The 18,888-nt window shown below is 40.6% G+C and overlaps 1 protein-coding gene across 5 annotated transcripts in view; it reads left to right on the top strand.

Moving 5' to 3' along the window:
- The window catches only part of RYR2 (ryanodine receptor 2), a 726,942-nt gene that overhangs the window by 497,356 nt on the left and 210,698 nt on the right, over window positions 1–18,888 (top strand). For all 5 annotated transcript variants that reach the window (XM_038533815.1, XM_038533818.1, XM_038533817.1 and 2 more), the window contains 5 exons: window positions 1,012–1,171; window positions 1,747–1,833; window positions 5,448–5,674; window positions 11,536–12,340; window positions 14,790–14,990. In XM_038533815.1, the coding sequence (XP_038389743.1) occupies window positions 1,012–1,171; window positions 1,747–1,833; window positions 5,448–5,674; window positions 11,536–12,340; window positions 14,790–14,990 (1,480 nt within the window). The remainder of the gene's footprint in view (window positions 1–1,011; window positions 1,172–1,746; window positions 1,834–5,447; window positions 5,675–11,535; window positions 12,341–14,789; window positions 14,991–18,888) is intronic.

The raw sequence follows: 18,888 nt of genomic DNA, 5'->3' as shown, positions 1-18,888 counted from the left end.
TGCTTAACATCAGTATGGGGGCCCAAGACCACCTCTGGGAATTTTCTTGCAGGACACACCTGATTTTCAGAGATGGCAACAGTATAAGGAAATAACCCAACAGAGGGATAGGATACCTGAGAGATGATTTTAGTGTAAGACATAGAGGATGGGGAAGGGTTGTTGAATCTTATGTCAGTATGGCAAAGATACAGAGCCAACTTGATTATTCTGAAACTGACTTTATCTCAGCCTTCTTTTTCCTTTCCTCTGACTTGCCTGCCTTTGATTTTGTTTTGTTTTGTTTGTTTGTTTGTTTGTTTGCTAGTTTTATGAACACATTCACTCTGTTGTGGCAGGGAAAGGGAAGGAGGCAAAGCGCAAATCACTCAGGTTTATTACTATCTCTGGTAAAGGTATGGGTGAGGGTGAAACAGGGTTTGTTGTTAATATCACTGATTTTTATGCATAGTCTAGCTAATTCTTTCTCTTGTAACAAATCACCAGGAATTGTCCACAAAGGGGCATAATTTTAGCCAAATTTTAAATATACTGAATCACTAGATGGCTCATGTAGAATTTGCCTAAGGACTTTGATAGTGCTTGGAAATGAATGCTTCTCATCCCTGAACAAGTGGTAAAAAAAAAACAAACAAACCCTATGAGAATGAAAATTGCAAATTTGGATGATTATTTAATAGTTAAACTTTTTTGAACCTCAGAACAAGGTGCAGTTTGGTTTGAGTTTTTGGAGGGAAGGTGCAGGTCAGTTTTTACCTGATTCCAAGCTTGTTGACCTGTCTTCATTAGGTGTGAAATTTAGAGACGTGGAAGACCTGATTCAGAATGTCCACCAAGTCAATGGAGTTCTGCTCAGAATCACAGAATCGGGCCCATTGTGCACCTCTCCCATTACAGCATGAGCTTGTTGCTTGCGCAGCATAATTTAGGTTTAGTTTGCAAGATACACATGCTTTCTGTCCTGTCTGTGGTCGTGCAAAGATGAACATGTGTTTTTTTTTTGAAATTCAGCATCAAACGCAGCAACTGCTATATGGTATGTGCAGGCGAGAGCATGAGCCCTGGGCAAGGACGCAACAACAATGGCCTGGAGATCGGGTGTGTGGTGGACGCCGCCAGTGGGCTGCTCACATTCACCGCCAATGGCAAGGAGCTGAGCACGTACTACCAGGTCTGTGGGCCGGGATGGCAGCGTGCTTCCAGAAAGAGAGCCTCTTCTCCCCATGAGAGGAAGACATTTTAGATAAAAAGTACATTAGGAATTAGAAGAAAACAGTAGGTTGCTTGGGTGACTCAGTGGGTTAAGCATCCCACTCTTGATTTCCACTCAGATCATGGTCTCTAGGTCATGGGATAGAGGCCCTGCTTGCTCAAGGGGAGTCTGCTTCTCCCTCTTCCTCTGGCTGCCCCCCCCGTTCATGCTATTTCTCTCTCAAATAAGTAAATAAATTCTTAAAAAAAAGAAATTAGAAGAAGATGAAAACAGAAATGAGTTTAATTCTGCCTTTCTTACTTCTGTTTGAATAGTAATAGTGCCTTTTGGAGGAAACAGTACATTTCTCCAAGCATATTCTTATGGGATTGAAGTTAAATACTCTGAATCATTATTGAAAGAGAATATCTATCTGAGAGAATGCAGGTGTCCAGTCACCTTCTGTGAAGTATTCTTGAGTTGTTATAAATGAAATATTTTTTCTTTATGTTCCATCATTGACTAATCTGACCAAATTCATTTGTTTATTTAAGGTGGAGCCAAGTACAAAATTATTTCCTGCAGTGTTTGCACAAGCTACAAGTCCCAATGTTTTCCAGTTTGAGTTGGGAAGAATAAAGGTAAGACAGAAATCATTGCTGATATTTTGTTTGAGGTCTTTCTATTAGGGAATAGCAGTCACTTCTTAAATGAGTTCAGTATTTTTTAGTACTGATATTAGTCACATAAATTATTCTTTAAAAGAAAGGTGAGCCATATTTGAAAGTTCTGTAATCTCGTTCAGGTCACTGGGGCAACAAAATTAATTAGAAAGGATTTCTGCAACAATTTAAATAATTTTTTAATCAATTAAAATAATAAGAACAAAAAAAGGGTTTCTCTGTGGTTACCATAAATATATTATTCAATAAAACAAGGCTGATATAGAGCCAAAATGCCAAATAACATACCATTCAATAATCACTGAACTCACAGGTTAACTGGTAAATGGGTTTAAAGATAGGAAACTGCTATATAATGGTGCTAGAATACTGCAGGTGTAGAGTAACTCTGGGAAGAAATGGAGGAACAGAGAAGTTGGAGTTTGGAAGAGTTGGGCCCGGTAAAGCTAAAAGAAGAGGGGTCATTCAGATTGATTCTTAACTGTTGAATAAGAGATCTCAGAATATGTTTATTAATAGGGGAGGCCATTCTAGATGGAGGATACTAGAAAGCAAAAGCACCTGAGTCAGTGTGCTGAAGGTTAAAGAATTCAATGTGACCATAACCTAGTGCCCCTTACAGGATGTGGCTGGAGATTAATATATATAGAAGGCAGTCCATGCTGGAAAGGCCTTGAATGCTATTCTAAGAAGTTGGCACCTATTATATACATATTGTTGATCCATTGGAAACTTGAAGCAGGGGCCTGAGTATAATAAAGCCCATTTTGGAAGAATACATTGGCAGTAATGTGGAGGTGGCAATGTGGAGAAGAATGAGAACAGGCAGTAACAATGAGGTTTTGACAATTTGATGCTCGTCTGCATGGGATAAGATGTAGGAACTGTGGAAGTCATTAATGGAGAGACAATGAAGACGTTCTAGAGGAGAAATGAATAAAATTTGACAATTAATTGGATTAATAGGATTTGTTGATAAATTGGATTCAGGTACTCAAGGAGAATGAAGAATCAGGAATTATTAATTGTTTTTAGTTTGGACAACTAATGGATGCTAATACAACAAACAGAAGAGCTTGTTGAAATTCAGGAAAAGGAATTGAATTGGATTTTGCAATTGTAAAAGTTGAGATGCCAGGCACACATCAGGATGGAAATAGTAGATGGTTTTACAGTGCTGATGCGGTGACCTTGGGCATGTTACTTAAGCTGTGTGAGCTCAGTTTTTGCCTTTGTAAAATGAGATTCTCAGCAGCCACAGAAAGACAAATATGATATGGACTAAAGGAATCCACGACTCTTATTAATTAGGAGGGTTTCTGTGACCTTACCAGAAGAATTTCAGCAAAATGATGGATAAAGCTATATTACAGAAAATTCAGGACTGAAAATGAGAGAAAGACCAGAGGTTTGGATGCTTTTATATATATGTATATATGTATATATGTAAAATTTATATATATATGTTATATTTATGGTTTTATGTATATGTATATATGTAAAATTTATATATTTATACATACATTTGCACAATATGTATATTGTATATATATAAATTAATCAAAAAGTGATCATTTCTTAGAACTCTGACTCATATGTTGGTCTGTTTGACATTTTCTGGGTGTTTTACAGACATCTCAAATTAAATATGTCCAAATGGGTCTGCTGACCATCATACTCATACCTTCTCCTCCTTACTAAGATCTATAGTCTTTTTCAACGTCAGTAGCAAATCCAGTTGCTCAGGCCCACAACCTTGAAGTCATTCTGGACTTCTCTCCTTGACATTCTGTATCCCAATTCCCTCTACCAGCAGATCCTCACCCTGCAACCTGTCACCATCACCCTTTTTGATGACCACACCAATCTCCATTACCATTATTCCTTTTTTTTATTTCAAAAAATTATTTTATTTAAATTCAATTATTTAACATATGGTACATTATTGATTTCAGAGGTAGAGGTCAGTGATTCATCAGTCTTATATAATACCCAGTGCTCTTCCCATCAAGTGCCCTCCTCAATGCCCATCACCCAGTTACCCCACCCTCCACCCTGCTCCTCTCCAGCAGCTCTCAGTTCATCACCATCATTCCTCATCAAGTTCCTGCACAGACTCCTGATGGGGTCTCCTGAATTCCCCCTTGCCCATCTGTTCATCACGCAACAATCTGAGTGACTGTCACTGCTCTCAAATAGAAATCAAATTATGCCATTTCTACTACTCAAAACTCTCAAAACCCGCTTTCCTGGCATTTAAAGCTCCAAGGTTTCATGATGGTTCTCAAGTCTACAGCCTGCTGTCCTATTACCTCATTGACTTTATCTCTTGCTCTTCTCCCCTCCTTCACTCTGCTCCAGCCACCCTGGCCTCCAGCTCTTCCTCAAACTTGGCAGGCAGACTTCCTCCTTGTGTCCTTTGCATTAACCGTTGTTTCTGCCTGGAAATGTCTTCCCCCCATGTCCACATGGTTCTTCTTTGGGTTTTTCTTTAAATGACATCTTCTCAGGGACACCGCTTCTGAATACCCTATTTATTATTGCTGCTCTGCCTTCTGGTTCCTCCATCCTGGGTCTACTGTTGAATCTACTTCTTTCTGACTTTGTTTATTTTATGTCTCCAATTAAAAAAAAAAAAAAGGGAAGAAGAAGCTGGATGGGAGGAGGGATTTTGTGTGCTCTATTCATTTGGTGCCTAAAGCCTGCCAGGCCTTTTTTTTTTTTTTTTTTTTTCCCAGTAGCAGAAAAGAATAGGAAAGTAGGTTGAGGATGAGATAGTCTCAAAGTGTACATTAGACAAGGCTTTATGGGAAACGGAGATAGTCAAGATAGTGGGAAAGGTAAGGCTGTTGTTTCCGTATGGCTGGCTCATAAGCAGCAGGCAGGGGGTGGTGTCAAGGTCATAAGTGAATGAATAAGCTTTGGCAAAGTAGAGACCTCTCTTTCCCTGAGATCAGACCGAAGGAATTAGAAAGGCTAAAGATGATAAATATGAGAGGTGAGGCAAGGTGGAGAACAAATAAATTGTGAACAAATAAATTGTGATGAATTTTATTTTCTTGTGTGATAGTCCTGTTTATCTGTTGAGCTGTCTCTGGTATACCAATGGCTCCTAACCCCTGATAAACCTGACTGTGAGTGAGTGAGTGGTTGGAAGAGGAGGTGGGTGACGGGAGGCAGAAAGGAGAGAGAGCCAAGTGCATAGAACACTTCTGGAGTTGGCTGCCAAAAGCAGCTGAAGGCCTGCCACATTTCACTGTGAGCCCATCTTGGTAAATAAATATGAAGATTCTGTGGTTATACTTGGATGCCACTGCATTCCCAGTGAGCCTGAGGGTGTATATGAAAGCAATATCCCCAGACCTGTGTGCCTGCCCTGAAGTTCTAGGTAGGTTCTCTCATAATATTTTTTCCTCTTATCCTTGCAGGAGCAAATCAATGCAAGTTCTATTACTTCTCATATTGACTTTGCTGGATTCAGGATCTCTTCCCTGTGCAGCACTGAGGCCGTTACTTCATTACCCCCGTAGACTGTTATCAATTAATTCTTTCTTTGCTCCCCCATTCCCTAGAACGTGATGCCTCTGTCAGCGGGATTGTTCAAGAGTGAGCACAAAAACCCTGTGCCACAATGTCCCCCACGTCTCCATGTGCAATTTCTATCCCACGTCCTGTGGAGCAGAATGCCCAACCAGTTCTTGAAGGTAGATGTCTCTCGAATAAGTGAGCGCCAAGGCTGGCTGGTGCAGTGTTTGGATCCCCTGCAGTTCATGTCTCTTCATATCCCAGAGGAGAACAGGTCAGCCTTTACTGTCTGATTGCGACCCTTCGAATGACAATGTCAGCCTGGAGGTTTTAGGGGTGTTGCTGGGAAAACAAAATGAAACTTTAAAAATATCTAATTGCTTGGGGGAAATGGAGCTACTGTTTCACATATTTCAAATTTCAGTCTCTTTCTCAACCAGTGTGTTACTGAGACAAAACTATGATACTACCCTTGGAGGAGCCATGTATTGTTCCTTTCCTCTTGTTTTATCTATGTTGATGGCAGGTAAACATTCAGACAACTACACCTGCAATCTTTCTTAAGACTTAGCAGTCATATAGTGTCATAGAGTATGATATTATATGATATTAGTGGCAGAATCATAGATATTACTTGGTTCAGCCCTTTCTTTGAAACATGTGGGGGCGCCAGCGTGGCTCAGATAGTTAAGCGTCCGCCTTCAGCTTAGGTCATGATCTCCTGGTCCTGGGATCCAGCCCCATGTCTGGCTCCCTGCTCAACAGGGGCGTCTGCTTCTCCCTCTCCCTCTGCCTCTCCCCCTGCTCATGCTCTCTCTCTCTCTGTATCTCTCTGTCTCAAATGAATAAATAAAATCTTTAAAAAAAAAACAGAAAGATGTGAAAACTGAGATTAGAAGACATTCATGAAAGAAAATTGTGAAAATATTTGGAGGGCCTTGGAAACAAGGTTATATGCATTCTAGGCAGTAATAGTAATGATACAAAGTACAGTAAATATTTGAAGGTAACTTTGTTTATGATTTCAATTTTTCCATGCTGACAAAATTGTAGAGGTTTCATTTTAGTAACTCATTATCAATCAAGAGCTGAGTTGCTAAGTTTTGGACCAGGATTTCCCCTCCCAAAATATAATTTAAAAGTTCAGTCACAAACTGAGTGAAAACATTGCATGAGAACAATGCGAAGATACATGGATTTGTTATCTTTTTTAAAAAAAGATTTTATTTATTTATTCATGAGGGTCAGAGAGACAGAGGCAGAGACATAGACAGAGGGAGAAGCAGGCTCCATGCAGGGAGCCCGATGTGGGACTCGATCTCAGGACCCTGGGATCACGACCTGAGCCAAAGGTAGATGCTCAAACACTGAGCTACCCAGGTGTTCCTGTTATCTTTGTGTTTTAAGTCTTTAATCTGAAAACGGTTGTAGGAGCTATGTCTGTTTTTAATGTATTTAGAAATACTTGGGGGGCACCTAGGTGGCTCAGTGGTTGAGCATCTCTACCTCTTTCTGTTACCTCTCATGAATAAATAAAATCTTAACAACAACAACAAAAAGAAATACTTGGCTTTCTTCTTTTGTTTTTGTTTTACACCTCTGCTTTGGAAAAACAGTTTATCATCTCCTCAGAAATGTAAATATAGAGTTGCCACACTACCTATCAATTCCATTCCTAGGTATATACTCAAGAGAAGTGAAAACACAACCGTGCAAAAACTTGTACACGAACTTTTGTAGCAACATTATTTATCATAGGCCAAAAGTTGAGAACAAGCCAAATCCTACCAACTGATGCATTGATGAATAAAATGTGGAATATCCACATGCTATTATTTGGCAATAAAAAGGAATGAAGTACCCATACATGATATAGAACAGATGAACCTTAAAAATACTAAGTTAAAGAAGCCAGTTACAAAAAACACATACTGTAGGATTCTGTTTACCTGAAAAGCCCATAAAATAGGTATATTTTTAGTAGGACAAAGTAGATTAGTAATTACTTAGAGTGGGAGGTTTGAGGAGGGTGGACCTGAGGAGTGACTGCTAATGAGTCCTGGTTACTTTTGGGGTGATAAGAATGTTCTAAACTACAATTATGATTCTCGTTGCACAATTCCATGAATACACTAAAACTATTGAATTATATATCTATAATTTGTATATAACATATTTTAAATAGATAAACTGTAGAGTGTATAAATTATATCCCAGTAAAAACAACTTAAAATAAATCCACAAAGAAAAACTAATCTGGCCAAGGAGAACTTTTTCATGCATTATGTATTTATATACATATTTTAAGTGAAATAATTAGGAAGATGTATCATTCATAATGTCCTCTTTGAATGATTAGATCTTATTTTAATTTCGTACCTCTTCTTTTATGTGAGAAATGTTTTATTAGAATATTGCATCTGATGATTTTTTTTTTCAACACTTAACGAGGGACACCTGGCTGGCTTAGTGGTTGAGTATCTGCCTTCCACTCAGGTCGTGATCCTGGGGTCCTGGGATCGAGTCCTGCATCGTGTTCCCCACAGGGAGTCTGCTTCTCCCTCTGCCTATGTCTCTACATCTCTCTGTGTGTATCTCATGAATAAATAAATAAGATCATAAAAAAACACTCAACAACAACAAAAAGAAAGGTAACATTTGGGATTTGGGAAGGGAGTTTTCTTGGTGAGGGAAGATATTTTACTAAGCAGAAGACACATACACAGTTCATAATTTAATTTACCTTTTTTTTTTTTTTTTTTTTGATTGAGGCTTCTCTCCTCAACTAAAAAGTAAGTTCCCTTAGTGGAGGAATTATGTCTGCAGTGTTCACCATCAGGTCCCCAGGGCACAGTGCTTAATCCATAATAGACCCTCTGTAATATATTTTTTCAGATTTTATTGACGTATTTGAAAGAGAGAGAGGGAGAGAGAGAACAAGCAAGGGAAATGGCAGACAAAAGAGAGGGAAAAGCAGGCTGAGCAGGGAGCCTTGATCCCACAACCCTGAGATCATGACCTAAGCTGAAGGCAGACACTTATTTGGCTGAGTGACCCAGGCACCCCAACCTTTTATAATATTTGAAGAATAAAAGAATGATACTGACTTATAAAAAATATTTCTCCAGGGAGTTCTGTTAAAGAATATGATGCATTATATTAGCTTTTACTGCAGTAACAACTCCCGAATCTCAGTGGCTTGTAAAGAGACATGTATTTTCTCTCATGTTACATGGGGTCACTGGTCCACTGTAGCTCTGCTCCCAGCCGGGATGGGCTGTGCGTGTGGTCCATGTGCCTTCTTGCCCTGCGGCCCAACCAATGGGGCAGCTCCAACCTGAGACATCCGGCTTCCATGGCCAAGTGTGGGTGAGCAGGAGGGTTAATGGACACATCTGGTCTCTCAAGAACTCCTTTTTGCTTGTGGCAGATGTGATGTTCACTCATGTTTTATTGGCCCAAGCAAGTCATATAGTCAAGGCCAAAGGAAGTAAGGCAGATAAGATTACATACAGGGAAGACAGAAGAGGGAGAATATTTATAAGTGACAGTATAATCTATATCATGGATTATATATATTTTTTATTTTTTTACAGATTTTGTTTATTCATGAGAGACACACAGAGACACACAGAGAGAGACAGAGACACAGGCAAAGGGAGAAGCAGGCTCCCTGCGGGGAGCTGGATGCGGGACTCGATCCCAGGACCCCGGGATCACGCCCTGAGCTGAAGGCAGATGCTCAACTGCTGAGCCAATCAGGTGCCCCTTATGGGCTATACTTTATATTTATTATTGTCTCTATAACAGATACAACAATGAGTTATTTCTTTTGCTGTCCTCCAGTTAAAGCCATAGCTCATTAAAGTATGAATCTTGCTACAAGCAGTCAGTGTGGGAAGACGGAGTAAACCGGTCAAGGTATATGCTTTGGTTTGCCTTGACCTAAGTGCAAACTTAGGAAGTGTAGACTCTAAATCCTTCAGACTTGTCTTTATTCATTCATTCCACAGTGCTTAGTAGTCCTCATTGTATCCCTGGCACTGGATAGTAAACGATGTAAACAACGGACATGACCCTTACCTTAAAAGACTTCATGATCTGGGAGGGGAGAGAGGTGCTTTAAAACAAAGAACAGGGGTGCCATAAAGTGAATAATGGGGGGTGGGTTGGAAGGTGGCAGTGACAATGTGACCTATAGAGTCCTTAGATGATGTGTCTTGGAAGTGACAAGTTGAGAATGATTAGGCAGTAGACAAAGTTATGTTCTTCAGTAAGAACCTAAAATGCCGACGTTCTGTGTCACTACAATGAACAGGTGTATATATTCTGATCATCAGCCAGGCAAACGGTGTTCTTGAGAGCCTGGAGGGCCTTGCTGAGACATGGGAATCATTGTCCACTATACTTTGCAGACAGAGGTCTGCTCAATTATACCTTCCCAAGAATAGGGTGCTAGCAGCTGGGCCCCACTGTTGTATGGTTTCCTGGAGGTGTAGATGGTATACAGGGTGAATAATCATTCACCTTGGTTTTCTAATGCATAAAACTTCTGATTCTGAGATTTGGGAGGTGCGGCCTGTCTGGAATAATTCTGCAGCAGCAAGTCATACCTGTGAGCCAGGGCAGCATAGATAACAGTGGATGGGCATGGACAGGCTCACAGAGTACCTAAGGACAGTGACAGAGCTTAACAACAACTAATCACAAACAATTACTCAGCACCTACTGTGTACCAGGCTAAGTGCTGGGTGAATATTGATAAATAAGTCAGATAATAACCCATGCTCTGATGAGTTTATATTACAGTATCACCAAGGACACTTTCCTAGATGAATGAGTCATTCCTTTTATTATGAATATATCAAGTTTCTACATTTAATTCCCCAGTGTCACCCATGAGCCATCTTAATAATTTAAATAAATAGTGTAGAAAAATGAGCACATCTGAAGAGATTAGGTGCTCTATTTTTGAAAGGAATGGCTTTCTGCAGGCGCATCCTGGCCATACTTTTAAGGTTTTATGTGTTGGAAAGGCATGATGTATGGTAAAAACAAAATGACCTGAATTTAAGAAGCCAGTGTAACCAGATTCCCAGTGGAAACTTGCCTGAGTGCAATATCACACATAGTGTTTGTTTCATGAGCTGCATATACCTGGTGAAGCCAGGGCTGCATCGGTGTACGTGTGGGGCTCTAAGGGATGTCTAAGGAGCTAACTCTTGTCAGAGGAATTAGCCCTCTGTACACTTACTTCTGACTGGTCAGGCTAATAGCTAGTGGTGGGTTAGAGAGAAGGGCAACATAGCCTAAGGCAGAGTGAGTGTTCTGGCTTCTTGAGTTAGCTTAGCCAAGTTGGAAAAGGACATTCAGAATTTTCCATGGAGTTCTCAACTTTTTAAAGAAAGGGAGTCCCTGCAAGCCTGGTGGCTCAGTGGTTGAGCGTCTGCCTTTGGCTCAGGTCGAGATCCCAGGGTCCTGGGATTGCTCCCTGCAGGGAGCCTGCTTCTCCCTCTGCCTGTGTCTCTGCCTCTCTCTCTATCTCTCATGAATAAATAAATAAAATTTTAAAAAAGAAAAAGAAAGAAAGAAAGAAAGAAAGAAAGAAAGAAAGAAAGAAAGAAAGAAAGAAAAAGGGAGCCCCCCATATTCAGATGGAAACTCTGTATTGAAACAAGGTACCCCAAGGTGATGGAACATGAAGAAGCTCCAAGTGCTACTGGTTGGAAATTTCCAATGTAAAATTGTATGCAGAGGAAAACTTGCAACGTATCTAGTACTGATTAAGAGTAAACAAAACAGGGGCACCTGGGTGGCTCAGTAAGCATCTGCCTTCAGCTCAGGGCAAGACCCCAGGGTCCTGGGATCCAGTCTCACATTGGGTTCTCCGGAGGGAGCCTGCTTCTCCCTCTGCCTTTGTCTTTGCCTCTCTCTGACTATCACGAGTAAATAGAGTCTTAAAAAACAAAACAACACTACGCTATCATGAAACCTGTCATAGAAAACTATTTAAAAAAAAAAGTGTCTGTTTCTGTAACTTTTGGAATTTCTGAGGTACATAGATTTCTCCTCTGATTCGGTACTTTAACAGCCATGGCACGCTTCACCTTGCTGCCGCTCTCCTCCCTTCCACAGGTCAGTGGACATACTGGAATTGACGGAGCAGGAGGAGCTGCTGAAGTTCCACTATCACACTCTCAGGCTTTACTCTGCTGTGTGTGCCCTTGGGAACCACCGGGTGGCCCATGCCTTGTGCAGCCACGTGGATGAACCTCAGCTGCTCTACGCCATCGAGAACAAATACATGCCTGGCTTGCTGCGTGCTGGCTACTACGACTTGCTCATTGACATCCACCTCAGCTCCTATGCCACTGCCAGGCTCATGATGAACAGTGAGTTCATCGTGCCCATGACAGAGGAGACCAAGAGCATCACCCTTTTCCCTGATGAGAACAAAAAACATGGTCTCCCGGGAATTGGCCTCAGCACTTCCCTCAGGCCACGGATACAATTTTCCTCCCCCAGTTTTGTAAGCATTAATAATGAATGTTACCAGTACAGTCCAGAGTTCCCACTGGACATCCTCAAGGCCAAAACCATTCAGATGCTGACAGAAGCTGTGAAAGAGGGCAGCCTTCACGCCCGGGACCCAGTTGGGGGGACAACTGAGTTCTTGTTTGTACCTCTCATCAAGCTTTTCTATACTCTACTCATCATGGGGATCTTCCACAATGAGGACTTGAAACACATCTTGCAGTTGATAGAGCCCAGCGTATTCAAGGAAGCTGCCACTCCAGATGAGGAGACTGAGGCACTGGAGAAGGAACCCTGCCCAGAAGACTCCAAGTCAGAAGGAGCTGGAGAAGAAGAAGCCAAAGGGGTTAAGAGGCCCAAGGAAGGCCTGCTCCAAATGAAACTGCCTGAGCCAGTTAAATTGCAGGTAATCAGAAAAAAATGATTTTAGTGAACTTCAGAGTCACTAACTATGACTTTTGCCTTTGTCTCCTTTTCTCTTGGGGGTTGTGTGTGTGTGTACTTTGGTGTTCCAATATAATGATAATTTTTCATTAAAATTAACTAACTCCCTGTTGTGTTTTGGGATGTGCCAGTATAATTTTGTGGCACTTAGAATGGAATTTATGAATTTTCCAAAGGAGTCAATGGATAATAGTTGGTAAGATTGAAATTTAGTACTTTGCATGTGTGTGTGTGTGTGTGTGTGTGTGTGTGTATGTATGTGTCTACCTGCCAGCTTGTTTTCTCCTTCCTTTTCGTTAGTGATTTCTTCATTAGAATGCCTGAAATAGAAGGCACCTCCTACCCCTTTCCTATCTTGCCTCCACTCTTTCCAACCTTTAAATACTTGTGTACCAGTTAGTGTGCCCATTCTGACACAGTAAGATTTTGCTTCCTGAATGTATGTTTCTTTTTTTTAAGATTTTATTTATTTATTCATGACAGACAGAGAGAAAGGCAGAGGGAGAAGCAGGCTCCGCGCAAAGAGCCCAATATGGGACTTGATCCCAGGACAATGGGATCACGCCCCTAGCCAAAGGCGGACGCTCAACCGCTGAGCCACCCAGGTGTCCCTGAATGTATGTTTCCAAGGAATTAGACATCAACTGTCTTTGTGCACACCCAGATATCTGAAGGATCCTTTCTTGATATCTCATCAGTTTCTTAGAGCCCATTTGATGTTTTGCATCATTGGCAAGCTCTCGTGCTCTTCATTCCTTAGTTGACATTGATTGAGATCTTCCTCTGAGCCAGACACTTGGTTCTGGATGGAGGCAACAGATGGAGACTGTACCTTCCAGAGGTTCATAGTCTCTAAGGGAAATATACACTTATTTATCTTTTTATGTTAAAATATTTTATTGCTAATTGTATTAAATGATCAGAAGGAAAAGAATGGATGACTAGAAAAAAGAAAATCTCAAGTGGATTACTGCAGGAAAGATGGGGGAATCCTCTCTGAGATGGTGGCTTTTAAGCTGAGGTCAGGTGGATGAACCAGAGTCCAGTAGATGTGAAGAAGGAACAGGAAGAGTGTTCTAGGAGCTTTTCAGAGGGGGAGCATATAGCACAACAAAGGTTCTGAGGCAGAAAAGACCAGTTAGCTTTATGAGCTAAGGAGAAGAGGGTAAAGTAGTCAGAGGCAGTTCATATAGAATCTAGGCATTTTCTGAAACCAGCCATATAATGGACTTTAAATTTTGTTCTCTGTTCAGTTAAACTCACTGAAGAATTTTTTTTTTTAAATCACTGAAGAATTTTAACAGGAAAATGTTATTCTAAAAATCTGTGATGAGGGCAGCCTGGGTGGCTCAGCGGTTTAGCACCACCTTCAGCCCAGGTCGTGATCCTGGAGACCCAGGATCGAGTCCCACGTCGGGCTCCCTGCATGGAGCTTGCTTCTCTCTCTGCCTGTGTCTCTGCCTCTCTCTCTCTCTCTCTCTCTGTGTGTCTCTCATGAATCAATCAATCAATCAATAACTGTGCTGAAATTTATAAGGAGATAAGGGGTAGGTTGTCCAAAACCCACTTAGTCAAGAGCCTGTCATGTTGGTCCAGACCTAAGGGAATGATGCTTACCCTGGGGATTGGGGGTGAAGGACATGAAGAAGGGGGTAGATGCTAGGGCTACCTCAGAGCTGGCATTGACAGAAATGTCCCTGTGGTGTTAAAGTTCTCTTAAACACTGCCTTGTATTTATATCACATTTGGTATTATGTGTATTTAAATGTGTTTGTTTGTTTGTTTACTAAGCACAGACAGAGCATTATCTTATAGGCATGTTTCTACCAACATACTCTTTCAGTTAAAAATCCTTTTGGCTTCAAGTAGAAGAATAACCAACTAACCATTTAGTAAATAAGCAATGAGACTACTTAGTTTGCATGTGAAGTCTGGAAGTACACAGTTCTAGAACTAGTATAGGAGCTCACTAATGTCTCAGAAACCCAGCTCATAATATTTTCCTGTGTTCCTCAGTGTTTGGTTTTCACCCTAAAGTGAAATGATCATGTCACTCATTACCCAGATATACCCATTTTGAAAAAAGGATGTTGTAGTCTTTTATTATTGATGGGAAATCTTTCCCACAGGACTCCTTGGCTAACTACTCCTTATATATCTTATTTGCCATATTACCGATAGCTGCAGAGGAAGCCAGGATGGTAAGTGTTCCCCAGAAGGACATGTGTTTGCTCTTTTGGCTTAGAAAATTTATCTCCTGGATCCAAGCACAGTGCTGCCTACACAAAATCAGAATTCTATTCTTAGAAGAGTTGACCACTAAACATGTCTACTACAGATTTTGATTCGATACACGTTAACCATTTAAAGAATCAGACATTAAATCTGATGTCTTTTTCATCATCTTTTAGATGTGCCTTCTGCTTCAGTATCTCTGTGACTGTCAGGTCCGGCACCGGATAGAAGCCATTGTGGCCTTTTCAGATGACTTTGTAGCTAAGCTCCAAGATAATCAACGCTTCCGATACAATGAAGTTATGCAAGCCTTAAACATGTCAGCTGCACTCACCGCCAGGAAAACGAAGGAATTTAGATCACCACCTCAAGAACAGGTACAAGAATAAAATGGAAATTCTTCCTTTTTACATTTCATTCAGGATCCACATACTGTGAAATTATAACATGAGTTACAAATGTAGTTTTTTTCCTGTTCTCTTTAAACTAAGCCAAGTTGATTTGGTCAGTAATTCTTAGTTTTGCAAAAAAAAAAAAAAAAAAAAAAAAATGATAATAATAAAAAATAAAAAATAAAATAAATAAAAAATAAATAAAACAAAAGAATGAAAAAATCCACCAAAAAACCCCCAAAACTACTCATTTTAAACAAACAAGAGACTTACTGAAAGCTATCATGTGTATTACACACTCTCGAATGAAACCTGTGTGCCAGATTCTACAGTTCTGCAAGTAGAAACAATATCCAGCCAGAGGTGGATCTTCTTTGGCTGACATGGCACGACCTCAGTGAAAAGGATCCCCTCCCTTCTAAGACTCAAGGTCAGATACTTTCTGTTTGGTCCCTCCTGAAAGACCAAATGTAACTCTCACCAGGTTTGCTGGAAGATGGATCATCTATTAATGGTTTTTCTGGTTTCTCACTCCAAACCTAGCTCTCCTAGGGTATAGTAGAACCAAGAGTGCATGCCTGAACCAGACAATGAGTTAATCTGGAATGTACTTCAAGATGGGATGCATACATAGTGTGGGAAATTACCAAGATGGTGATAGAAAGGTGTAAGTGCCAGATCTCTTCTTCAAGATCTTAAACTTAGCATTTCCCTGTATATCCAAATATCTCCAAATGAAAATGCTTAGGGACTAATAGCAGAATTTTTTTTTCTCACCAGAGGGTAGCTTCTTTGAGGAGGGAGACATGGAATTTTTTTATTGCCATGAGCAACATTTATTGAGTAGAAAATAAGTCTAAGCTCTCTCAAATTAACTTCATTTGTTAAAACTGCTCTCGGAAGTCTCCTGCTTCTGGAAAAATGGAGTATGTGTGCCATTCACGTCTTCCAAATATGACTGTAACCCTGGATATTACATGAAAGACAAGATGCAAAGACTCGGAAAGATAAAAAAAGGATATTGGCTACGTAACTTGGGACCTGAGGAACAACACGGTAATGAGTCCTCTGGGTTTTCTTTGTCTCATCTATCCCAGACATGGAACTAAAGAAGCTTGCAACCCAGAAATGCCAGTGGGCTTCGAAAAGAAAAGCCCCAACAAAAGTGTTCTGTATCCAGCCAGAAGATGAAGAAAATTGTCTTTAGCAAAACCACAAACTTTTAGATACTAACCGTACTGTAACTCCAGCCAAACACCAGTCAAAACTTGCCCTGCCCTCACACCAACCAGCAGATGCTGAGTGTGGAACCTTGACTTCCACCTTCATCAGGCTGTAATGAGGTGCTCCAGGTGGAACTGTGGGGAGCTAGGGCTTTATCCCTGATGAAAGGCAATGCGGCCTGCTTCCTCCAAAGTGTCAGTAGAGGCCAGAGAGGGAGAAGTACATGGCACTCTTGCCCTTTCCAGTTAGGGTTGAATGAATACAGATCTAAGTGGGGAACTGGATCTCCCAACCTACCCAACGAGAACAAGGTTTTCTTCCTCTCTCAAGTATTCATGGAGGCTGAGTGAAGAAATGGACTTCCTTTTTTTTTTTTTTAAATATTTTATTTGTTTATTCATGAGAGACACAGAGAGAGGCAGAGACACAGGCAGAGGGAGAAGCAGGCTCTATGCAGGGAGCCCGATGGGGACTTGATCCCGGGACCCCGGGGTCACGCCCTGGGCCGAAGGCAGGTGCTAAACCTCTGAGCCAGCCAGGGATCCCAGGAAATGGACTTCCATTCCCATCTGGCAGTAATAAGTAATAACAAGGCAGCTCAAATTCTTCTCCTGCTATCTAGTGTCCAAAGAAGCCGGACATTTAAATAAGATCCAGAAGTCTCATCATACTAAAAACTTAAAGGTTTCAGTGGAAAACAATTACTCACCACACGAAGTACCAGGAAGAACTTGAATGATAAAAAAGACAATCAGTAGATACCAACTCTGAGGTCATGATGTTAAATTTGTCTGACAAAGCTTTTCAAGCAGCCATCATAAAATGCTTTAAAATGGGATGAGGAAAAAATAAAATAAAATAAAATAAAATAAAATAAAATAAAATAAAATAAAATAATAAAATAATAAAAATGGAACAAGGGGGGATCCCTGGGTGGCTCAGCAGTTTAGCACCTGCCTTCGGCCCAGGGTGTGATCCTGGAGTCCCGGGATCAAGTCCCACGTCAGGCTCCCTTCATGGAGCCTGCTTCTCCCTCTGCTTGTGTCTTTGCCTCTCTCTCTCTCTCTCTCTGTGTGCCTCTTATGAATGGATAAATTTAAAAAAAAAATCTTTAAAAAAATTAAATAAAATGGGACAAGGATGGGGGAAGTCTTCACAAAGAAATAGAAGGAAGAATCAAATGGAGATTTTAAAACAAAAATAGCTGGAATAAAGAAACCTTCAGTGGATGGACTTAGCAGCAGAAGAAAGGAGACAGAGAAAAGAATCATTGAACTGAAGAGAGAACAATAAGAATTACCCAGCCCAGGAATACTTGGGTGGCTCAGTCAGTTAAATGTCTAACTCTTGATTTCCCTCAGGTTGTGATCTCAGGGTCCTGAGATTGAGCCCTGCATCAGGCTGCAGGCTCAGCAGGGAGTCTGCTTGAGATTCTCTTCTCCCTCTCCTTCTGCCCCATCCCTGCTCCTGTGTGTATGTTCTCTCTCTCTCTCTCAAAAAAAAAAAAAAGAAAGAAAGAAAGAAAAAAAAGAAAAAGAAAAGAAAAATCTTTAGAAATTAAAAAAAGAAAAAGTCTGAAAAACAGAAAATAAGCTGGAAAAAAAAAAAAAGCCTCCAGAACCTACAAATATAACAAAAGATCTAACGTTTGTGACATTAGAGTCCCAGAGATAGGAGAAAGAGGGGGAACTGGAAAAAAAAAAAAAAACTTAGAAAACTAATGGTTGAAACTTTTCAAGTTTGGCAAAAGATATCAAGAAAGAGACTCAGGAAGCTGAATAAACCAGAGACCCAAGGAAATAAAAACCAAGACACATCATCATCAAACCTCTGATAACTAAAGACAGAAGAAAGTCTTGAAAGCAGAGAGAAAGAAATGATATCTAGAGGGGGAAAAGCAATGTGAGTGACTGTGATTTCAGATCAGAAAACATGGAGGCCAAATGGAAGAGGCACACCAGTTTTGAAGTGGAAAAAGACCACAAACCCAGAATTCTGTAGGTAGTGAAAATAACCTTCAGGAATCCAGGAGAGATCAGGACAGTCCCAAATGGAGGAAAACACTGAGAATTGGACCACAGCAGACCAACCCTGAAAGAATCCTAAACAAAGGCCTTGAAGCAATGGGAAATGATGGAAGAAAATTGGGAAAATCAGTAATGAAATAAGAACTGTGTAAAGTGTTAAAGCATGGATAAATATGATGCATTTTCATTTGCCTTTTGAATTTTCTAAGTTATATTTTATGGTTGAAGTGAAAATGATAAAGCTGACTACTGTGTTCTAGATGTATTTACAGGAATTACTTAAGACATGTATATTTTATTATTTTTGAAAAATTTTTAAAGATTTTATTTATTCATTCATTCATTCATTCATTCATGAGAAACACACACACACAGAGAGAGAGAGAGAGAGAGAGAGAGAGAGAGAGAGGCAGAGGGAGAAGCAGGATCCACGTGGGGAGCACAACATGGGACTTGATCTCGGGTCTCCAGGATCACGCCCTGGGCTGAAGGCAGTGCTAAACCACTAGGCCAATGGGGCTGCCTTATTTTTGAAAATTTTAAAAAAGATTTTGCTTATATATTTATTTTGGAGACAGGGCACATGTGTGCAAGTAAGAGTCAGCAGTGGAGGGGAGGAGGCAAAGCAGGAT

Source organism: Canis lupus, chromosome 4 (assembly GCF_011100685.1).
Source record: "Canis lupus familiaris isolate Mischka breed German Shepherd chromosome 4, alternate assembly UU_Cfam_GSD_1.0, whole genome shotgun sequence".
Lineage (NCBI taxonomy): Eukaryota > Metazoa > Chordata > Mammalia > Carnivora > Canidae > Canis > Canis lupus.
Note: the sequence above shows the minus strand (reverse complement) of the source record. Positions and strands in the feature narration are given on the sequence as shown.